General features: G+C 50.1%; 4 protein-coding genes across 4 annotated transcripts; 2 read left to right on the top strand and 2 right to left on the bottom strand.

Moving 5' to 3' along the window:
• Positions 1-583: 583 nt before the first annotated feature.
• Positions 584-1,948, bottom strand: FSUBG_4717 (uncharacterized protein; the record flags this gene model as incomplete). The annotated part of the gene is made up of 1 exon (XM_036682737.1): positions 584-1,948. The coding sequence occupies one exon, from the start codon at positions 1,946-1,948 to the stop codon at positions 584-586; it is 1,365 nt and encodes a 454-aa protein (XP_036539641.1).
• A 1,694-nt stretch (positions 1,949-3,642) lies between these two features.
• FSUBG_4718 (Myb family transcription factor) lies at positions 3,643-4,661 on the top strand (the record flags this gene model as incomplete). Its single annotated transcript, XM_036682738.1, has 2 exons — positions 3,643-4,164; positions 4,218-4,661. 2 exons carry the CDS (start codon positions 3,643-3,645, stop codon positions 4,659-4,661), a joined length of 966 nt encoding a protein of 321 aa, XP_036539642.1.
• A 543-nt stretch (positions 4,662-5,204) lies between these two features.
• Positions 5,205-6,716, bottom strand: FSUBG_4719 (protoheme IX farnesyltransferase mitochondrial; the record flags this gene model as incomplete). Its single annotated transcript, XM_036682739.1, has 1 exon — positions 5,205-6,716. One exon carries the CDS (start codon positions 6,714-6,716, stop codon positions 5,205-5,207), a length of 1,512 nt encoding a protein of 503 aa, XP_036539643.1.
• Positions 6,717-7,550: 834 nt separating this feature from the next.
• FSUBG_4720 (transaldolase) lies at positions 7,551-8,810 on the top strand (the record flags this gene model as incomplete). The annotated part of the gene is made up of 6 exons (XM_036682741.1): positions 7,551-7,617; positions 7,667-7,710; positions 7,762-7,914; positions 8,020-8,071; positions 8,122-8,353; positions 8,399-8,810. 6 exons carry the CDS (start codon positions 7,551-7,553, stop codon positions 8,808-8,810), a joined length of 960 nt encoding a protein of 319 aa, XP_036539644.1.
• Positions 8,811-9,369: the final 559 nt, after the last annotated feature.

Raw genomic sequence — 9,369 nt, forward strand, 5'->3', positions numbered from 1 at the left:
TATAGCTAATTTATCTAATAGCTTAATCTATAAGTATTATTAATATAAAAAATACTAAAAAAATAAAAAAAAAGGCAATTATTATCTTATAAATAGCTTTACTTATAGCGCTATTATAGCCTGGCTAAGGGGTAGTATTAAAGGTACTTAAGGCACCTACCTTATATATTAGCCAGACCTCCTGGCCTAAGACCTTAGTTAGCCACAGTTAATACATACATATCCCTCTCAACAGATACCAGCTTGTAGCTATTGGAGGAAGAAGTCGGCGATCATTTGGTAAGTGACACTAGCGGACTGAGAAAAAGAAAAGAAAGAATGATAAGAAAAGAGGCCTGAGCGAAGCACCAAAATATGACGGGAATAGGGGGAGAGAAGAGACAAGTTATGGAGTATTTTGTGGGCGGGCTTGAGTTGGCTTGAGTTGGCTGGGGTGCTGAATGTTGAATACAGTGTCCATGATACTGTGCAGACCGAATCTCAAGAGAGCTGCATTTTTGGAGATGCCGCGATAAGCGAAGATTCATTGCATATCACCAACCTTGGCACGAGATGCACAAGGATCAACATAAACAGAGTTATGCTATTCCTCAGCCTCATTCATGATACTCTCCGCCATCTCAACCAACTCAACACCATTCCCCTCCAGTCTCCCCAACAGCTTGGCCATCCCGCCAGGCCCCAACCTCACCAACGTCTCGACAACACTGCAATGTCTAACCTCCTCCAGAACCTCCTTCACACGTCCTTCCAGCCTCTTCTCCTCATCTTCCAGGCCACCATCCCCGTGCCCCATCCGATCCAGCTCTTCCAAGACATCATCGTTTGCCTGCGCAATTAATCTGTCGTATTCCTCAACTTGCGACGTGTAATGCTGTAGGAGATGATCTGCCTTCATTTTCATGTCTTTGTGTTGCTGTTCCACGATTCCTCGAACTTTGAGGATCTTCTCCCGTTCAGATTCGTAGGCCTTCACGTCGGATGTTAATTTGTCAACTTTTGCGTTGATGTGGTTCATTTGAGTGACTTCCTTTGTCTGGATTGAAACTGCAATCTTGTCCAGGGAATCCGTTACCTCTTCGAACTCTTTTTGCTTTTGGGCGTGCAATGATCGTAATGAGTTGGTGATGTCAGTGATGGTCTGCTGGCGTGTCTCGGTAGGGTCCGCCGTTCGTGCTCGCTTCGGGCTCAACGGAGGTGACGACGGTGTTCTTGATCGCTTTGTAGGAGTAGCAATGTCGACATATTCATCATCCTCATCCTCGTCATCAAAAAGGTCAATGCCTATGCCTGTAAAGTCTAGCCACCCATCCTCGTCTTCTTGCACGACCGTGCTGATTGAGCGCTTCAATCCCGTCACTGTTGCGTGTGCAGTATCGCGTCTGGCATTATCACCGACAGCGAAATAATCGCATGCGTCCTCGATATCGCAGTTCTTCAATTGCGGGCGCCGTCGATCGCGCTTCATCGCGCATCCGCGCAGATAATTCTTGACAAACTGAAAGTCGTTCCGATGCTCATCCGCTGTGAAGACTCGATGGATAATTCTGAAGAGTTTCCTCATACTCTCCAGAATCTCAATGCCCCATCTCTTTGGTTTGAAGCCTGCGACCAAGTCCCATGGCCACTGGCGCGAAAGAAGGTATACCGATCGAGCGGCATCGCCGACTCGCTTTCCCATTTTCACGGATGTCCGCAGTCGCCAGCCCAGCTTCAACGCGATGCGTTCGTCGGTCATTATGTGAGGAGCAGTACTGGGAGGCCGTCCACGAGGCTTGGAGCCAGGAAGCTTTCTGTGTAATACGGAGGTTGACGACTTTGGCGGTCGTCCCCGTCGCTTTGGCTGAGTGGAGGGAAGCATCGAGGCAAGCCCGATTTTTGTGTCGGCGAGTTCATCATAGTCGATGGTCTGCGAGCGGCGAAGACTTCGGCGCGTCGCGAAAGTCATTGCGCGCTCGCGATTGTGCTGGCGAGCTTTTTTGGAGAAGAGTCAAGTTCATGGATGCAAGTCCCCCTCATTAGGTAGGCTTGCTGCCTGCTACCTACCTACCTTACGGTACCAACTGAGTGAGACAACTTTCAGCATTCTACCCCCTATAAATAATCAGCCACCAATTTCATTTCCCCAGCAACCCGGCAGTATCGAATCGTTTCAATCCAGGTGAGACAAGGAAAGAAAAGAAAACCGTCAGATCATGGTTTGAGGATCTGTGTGAATTCACTTTGCTATTAGGTAGATGAATGCATGCTTTGAACAATGTTAGCTGGAGCTAGCGTCGCCTGTCTTAGTGGAATCTACAGTGCTAAACTGCTAATGATCGTGGGAAACGACTAACACGGATGAAGTGAAGGGGACAAGCCTTTTACCGGGATCAGAACAACATCTTATCTTATCATCCTTCAACACGCAGAAAAACAACAATGTCATGTCATCTGTTGTAGAACAACCTGAAACATGCCATCTGCCTCTCTCCACGCCCAGCGACCTCTTTCAAGACCCTTCCAAGCGCTCTTCTTCCATTCTTGTACTTCCTCTCCCAATCTCCAAGCGGCAGTACATCTCCCAATCAGACAACCCCAGACCTCCCAAAATAGACACACTAAACCACTACTGGCGTCGCCTAATACTTTAAACGCGCGCCTCCAACACCCGTGGCCAATTACACGGCCCCCTTCATATCCACACTACCTTATTTCTGGAGTCTTCTCAACACCAAGCCCTTTGTATCGTCTGTCTCTGTCTCTGTCTCTCTCTCTCTGCTCTCACTCAACTTGTGTCTTTGTTTCATCTGCCGGTACAACTATGACGCGCACCCTTGTTTTCCTTCCCGCGCTTGTGTTGCGCTCACACCATGCAGAAACCCCGTTGTAATTTCCCCAGGCGCCGTCATGAATCATCCACATATGCAAATCGGGTGGTTCTCGAGATCTGTGTTCCTGCTTTTAGCTTTCTAGCTTAAACATCTTTTCTTGCTTGTGCACATACACGCCCTGGGAATTAGGGCGCTTGCTCAAACTTGGTGGTACGGATGAACCTCTCTCTCCACCAAGATATCTCCATCTCGACTGTAACCGCCCACTCTCTTAACCGCCCATGGCTCTTTCAAACAGCCGCTTTGCTGAGCCAATATCAGCAACCCATTCATGAGAAACTGCTTCTTTCAGACACGAGTGTGCTGTTTCATTGTCTCTGGATCTTGTTTCAGTCCCAGAGCCGCCCACCTTGAGATTGGTCTTTGTCCTCTCCTCGAGACCTTAAAGCTGCTTCATATCCGGCCTTCTAAGGACCTGTTCTCCATTCTTCAGACAAAACATCACTTTTCCATCTTTCCTAGGTTCAATTTTTCCTTTCTTCTCTCGTTGTGGTTCTATCTTGGCGCTATCTCATCTGTCGCTTCTTGACCCGTCGTGCTTTAGTTTTCCTTGACCCTCTCTCTACTACTATACTACACTTGGACTTCTCGCTTGGACGAGGATCCGTTTTCTTTTTGGGCCGTCATCTTCAAGACCGATCAAGCATTACCAAGCCGGTTGACCCGGACCTATTCCTCTTTCTACGCTTAATCCGTAATCTTGTTACAGGATTCACCTTGTGAATCCCCTCACTTCTCGTTTCTACACCCCCACTACTCTTTCTCCATGATGCCGAAACACTCTCGAGCTACGAGCTCATCTCAAAACCGCTACAATGCGGGTATCCCAGTCTCTCTCGCCCCGTCCCCTCTGTACAACCAGCAGCGCATGACCATGCCCAACTACTACGGCATGGGAACCACTGCTTCTTCTTCTATGCCTCTCCAGTCACAACCTCAACAACATACGTACGAATCCTACGCTACAACCTCAGCGCCGCCTGTTTCCGTCCCTGCCCCTGTTCAGACTAGACCCAGCTCGGGTGCCTGGGGAGCTGCAGATGACCAGCAACTCCTCACTGCGAGGATGCAAGGTCTGAACTGGCAACAGATCCAATCGAACTATTTCCCCTCCAAGACTCCCAATGCCTGCCGCAAGCGTCATGAGCGATTGCTGGAACGCAAGGGTGCTGATGACTGGGACAATCTCAAGCTTCAGCGTCTGGCTAAGGAGTACATGGCTATGAGAAAGGAGATCTGGAGTGGTCTCGCAGCTCGAACAGGCGAGAAGTGGAACGTAGTCGAAGCCAAGGTCCGTTGTCATCTTATCACTCTGTTAAGAACACCTACTAACATACTCTACAGTGCATGTCAAATGGCCTCAAAAATCTGCAAAGCGCAGCCCGCGCCGCAGCCCGCCGCGACCGTCTCGAGTCCGGCGCTCTCTCAGGGTATGACGACGACAGCGGCATCTCCGGCATGGGCCTGACACCGGTTGACGAACTAGACGCATCCTATAGCAGCCCCGAGACCACCGCCTCGTCCGTCGTGGCCTCGGCCAACACGTCCTTCCAGCAGCTCCAGCCTCACCACATGGCCGCTGCCGTCCAGTACAGCCTCGGAGCCTATGCGCCAGGCTACGGCGGCCACGGATACTCCTCGAGCGTGAGCTCCCAAGCGAGTGCAGGTCATCCCTATGGCCATCATGGCCACAGCCAGGGGAACAGCCCGCAGTACATGACGCAGCGACCGCAGAGTTCGGATATGGGCATTGGGAATCTTATTAACCGTCCAGGCAGAGGTGTTTAACCTTGCTCCCTTCTCTCTTTTACAGGTTTGTTTCACGACTCTTCAACAAAGCCTCACCGGAGGCTCTACCCAACCTCGCCGTCCCTTCTTTTTGTCAATCCTTATAATCCAGCATACTGCATGGCGAGCAGCAAGGGTTTACGCGGTGTTTGGCGCTTTCAAGGCAGTTATAACGACGATAACGCAGGATATTTTGCTCTATGGGCGTTACTTGCTTAATGTTTTTATTAGTATCCTTTCTTTGTCTGTTTGTTAAAATGGTGGTCAGGAGGAGTGGGAATGATCATGGCACATTTCCTTTGTATAACTAGAGATAGAGATACCACGACATGAGGTGCATGAGAATCTAGCAGCGCATTGTCTTTTGCAATCTATTTATGCATTCGCTTTGAACAAGTGTTTCGTCTCTCGTGGTTTGCTATCAACTGAATCTACAGTGGTGATATATGAGTGAGTTCCTTACTGTTGGCAAAGCTAATGTGACAGATCTATTTCCCATCATAGATACAAGTGGTGTTACATATTCATTCGTTATCCTACACGTCACCGCACAGGTTTATCGTGCTGCAACTGGCCATTGGCACTCTCCGCAGCCATGCTCATCATCTCATCCAGTTCTTCCTCCTCCCACTCTCCCTCCTCTTCGCCAAAAACACTCCTCCACACTCTACTCCACATTCCCTTCTTGTGTAACAAAGCCAAGATCATAATGCCAGGGAGATGCCACACACTCGCCCAGAAAAGGCTTCTCGCGCTGCCCTGGTGACCCTCGAACCGCCAGAAGCGCACGGCTTCTTTGATGAGCCAGGCATTTATTGGTAAGCTTGTTACGGCGAAGGACCACTCTGTTACTCCTGCGGCGCAGAGAGATACGCAGAGAGGAATGAAGATGAAGCTGTAACGCAGAGCGACTCGGCCGTTTCGTGCGGGATTTGTCCATGCTAGCATTCGAAGACCGGCCTTCTTGTACTCTTCGCGAATGGGCCAGCTGAGCGCCATGAAGTGGGGGAACTGCCATGCGAATAGGAAACCGGCCATGACCCAGCCACCTATGGATGAACCGTCGGGGGAGAACAAAAGCTCACGCCACGAACCATCCTTTGTAGCAGTCTCGCCAGCAGCCGCAGCCCAGCCCATCAGAGGAGGAATACCTCCTACCACCGCGCCGATCCAGGTATTAAAAGCCGTCACAGCCTTGAGAGGTGTGTACATTCCAGCGTAGATAACAATATTGGCGAACCCAAGCCCGGAAACAGTGGGGTTGACACCGAAATACAGGGCGCCTGTACCCAAAGCTCCAGCCAAGACTGCAAACAGAACCGCAGCCCTTTGAGAAATGAGCTTGCGTACCAGTGGTCGATTTCGAGTTCGTGTCATCTTGGCATCCGTCGAAGGCTCATAAAGCATGTTTAGAGCATTGGCGCTAGAAGAGCATAGTGTCGTGCCGATCGTGAGGAATAATAATGTTAAAGGACTCAAACTCGGTGTCTCGGTCGTGCTTGGCGATAGCATTTCGGGAACGGGGTATAAAGCGTATGTAGCCATAGCGGTAAGGACGACGAGCATTGTTAGTCGAGGTTTCGAGAGGGAGAGACATGCGGAGAGGTAGCGGCGGAAAGAACTCGTTTGCGAAGCGGCGTGTGAAGCGAGGAGGGATGAAGCATCGGGAGGAAGTGGTTTCTCGCCTCGAGCTGCGGCGGCCGCAGCTTCAGCAGCAGCTTTCTCCCTCCGTTGAGCCTGTCGTCTTCGATGCGGTGCTAGTTCCTGTTCCGGCTCCGTCTGTGCAGTATTCGTAGAAGATATCGTAGCCGCCGAAGCCGACGTCGATCTTATGCCATTGGCACGCCGTAGTATTACAAAATCGAGACATGTCGATCTATCAAACAACCTGTTCGAGAGGAAAAACGAAGAGCCCTTCCACGGAGCGGCAGCGACTATTCTAGGCGGCTGGAAGGCTGCGGCGGAGGACATGCACCGTCGGCTGGCGGGTGCGGCAGCGGCTGCATTGAGGAGGATCTTCTCCGCGGCGGGGAGGAGACATCGTGGTGGTCGCATTATGGCGTGGAGGTTGCGATTGGGTTCATGGCGGTGCTGGGCACGCCGGGTTGAACGGTGACGGGGGAGCTGGGAGCTGACTGGGAGTGGTTCGACTTGTGATGCCGCAGCAGATTCTTGATGCAATGGAGGATAACCCGATTGGGGAATCCTGGGGAAGGAAACGTGACTTATCACGTGCGCGAGCAGTTGGAGAAGAACCCCGCGACCTGTTGTTTGCTGTCATTCAAAATCCATGAATTCTTATTGAACGCCGCTAAAACCAATCAAAGGCTTTGAGTTTCTTGTATCTCATCAAGGTTTGATCTGATCAAGGTCAATCTCAAGCCTCACAAGATTCTTGGGACCGTTTCTGGGTGGAATATCCGAGAATGGAAGTCCCGGTAGCAACTTAATCGCCTCCCTCCACAGCAAGTTCACAATCAGAGAGCCACTTCGACCCACGCGTTTCCACCACATGATCATAGCATCGTCTCTACATTGGCGTAGAAAGTTTTGACCCCATCAATTCAAGTGAATTGGGGTACGGAAATAGCGCTGCCTAGAGAAGAGAAACCCCTCTTGCCTCGTCATTCTCGTCGTGGTAATTGCAGCCGAATGACAGGAGAGAAACAAGCGTTTCGGGTAGCCAAGCCGAGCGAATGGCTCTAATTCTGGTGGGGGTCAGCTCGGCTTGGTGACTTTACTTGAGCAGAACGACTCCATCGATGAGTTTGATGATAAAGCAAAATATTGTCGAGATTGATGAGAGTATTATTTAAATCACAATTGACTCCTTATTCTCAGCGAATTTCTTCAAAGAAAGCAGCTCATTCGCATTGATACATCGCTGACATGACGACATTGTTGGACGCTCTTCGCCAGACCAGTCAAGTTGACTGCGATACTCTTGATTCGAATGGTACGAGCCACAAACATATCGCAGGCCTCAGTTACTGACTCAGAAATAGTCGCTCATGAGTTGGGTCCCTTTGTGGATTGCACATCTAACCAGGTAAGCAAGCTCGCCATGCCCGTGTCTCCTAGCAGTGCTGACCTTCCTCAGGCAATCGCATTCTCGGAGATCTCGAGACCGCTTGCTGGTGAACCCCTTTTGCATCACGATGCTCTGGTAAAAGAGGCCATTCAAAGTGCCCGTGGGGCACTGAAAGAGTTCCAAGGTTCCGCGACGTTTGAGGAGTTTGTTGTACAGATCTTGGTATGGCAGCAGGAAACCGACGCAATTGAGCTTTACTAACCAGACGAGATGGTCAAACTTCAACTATTGATCGTGCCTAATGTCACAGGCTACGTGCATATTCAGACCAACCCAAAGCTGTCCTACTCAACCGACGGCACCATTAGTGACGCCTATCGTGAGTCTTCCGTTTCGTATCTACGTTGCCCACGCTCACTAACTATACAGGTATCGTGAATATCTTTAAACACCTGGCGCCGGACTTCGACGAGAAGAGGGTGTGCATCAAGATCCCCGCAACCTGGGAAGGTCTCCAGGCATGTCGAACTCTTGAGATGAAAGGAATCGCCACTCTTGCGACCACCATGTTTTGCATGGAGCAAGCGGCGTTGGCTGCCGAGGCCCAGTGTACCTACATTGCGCCATATGTCAATGAGCTCAAGGTTCATTTCGAAGCTGGGTGAGTTTGGCTCGCCAAGGGCCCTCGCCATACTAACAATCGCAGCTACGTTGACGAAAACAAAGCCTTTGAGTTTTGTCGCGAAGCACAAGCCTACTACATTAACCATTCATTCCGCACGCAATTATTGGCGGCATCACTCACATCTGTGGATGAAGTGATGCAGCTTGCCGGAATTCAACATGTGACGATTTCACCGAATTTGCTCAATGGCCTCGCTTCGACTCAATTGTCGACCTGGAATGGCAAACTTGGCGAATACTTTGCGCAAGGCCCCACAAACAAGAGCTGGGAAACGAAAGACTACAATGCCCTGGTTAGGGATGAAAGCTCATGGAGAATGGCTTTCACCAGAAGTGGCTTTGGTACGAGTGAAGGTAAGATTATCCAGGCCATCAACTACTTCGCCGACTTCCAAGACAAGCTTGAGGAACTTGTGAAGCAGCATGCTGGATGAGTTCGGACGCATCGGTCCGTCAGGTTGATGTTGCGACATACGATACCTAGATCGAAAGGGGACAAAGAGAGCATCTTACAATACCATAATGAACGACTTCATTCACAACCCCCAATCGCCCTCTCGTGATTCCTCTTTATTTGCCTCCGAACAAAGAAGGTCAAATAAATGATTGCCAGTTGCTATTTCTACGCACCATGTATTTCCAACTTCTTTGTTGACATTGACTGAGCTTCCCCTCTTTTCGGACCTACCAAGTCCGGCTGGAGACAAAGAACAGGCACACAACTTTTCTGATTGAGAGAGGCTTGATTGCACCCCGATCGAGAGGTGCTTGGAGCTTTGGCCTGCTTGTTGCTAATTTTGTGTCAATAGGTGTTATTGTTTACCTTTTTGGGGTTGACGTTTTGTGTGGATGGGCGATTGACCGTGAGGCCACCAACAGTTTTTGTTTCCAATGGTCTCTTGCTCTGTCTCGGTGCATCACACGGATTGCGACAGTTTCAAGAAAACGTTCATAAAACGAAATCATTCTTGCCGTAGCATTCAGAATCAACGC

This window comes from Fusarium subglutinans (genome assembly GCF_013396075.1).
Source record: "Fusarium subglutinans strain NRRL 66333 chromosome Unknown NRRL66333_c0000043, whole genome shotgun sequence".
In the NCBI taxonomy this organism is placed as follows: domain Eukaryota; kingdom Fungi; phylum Ascomycota; class Sordariomycetes; order Hypocreales; family Nectriaceae; genus Fusarium; species Fusarium subglutinans.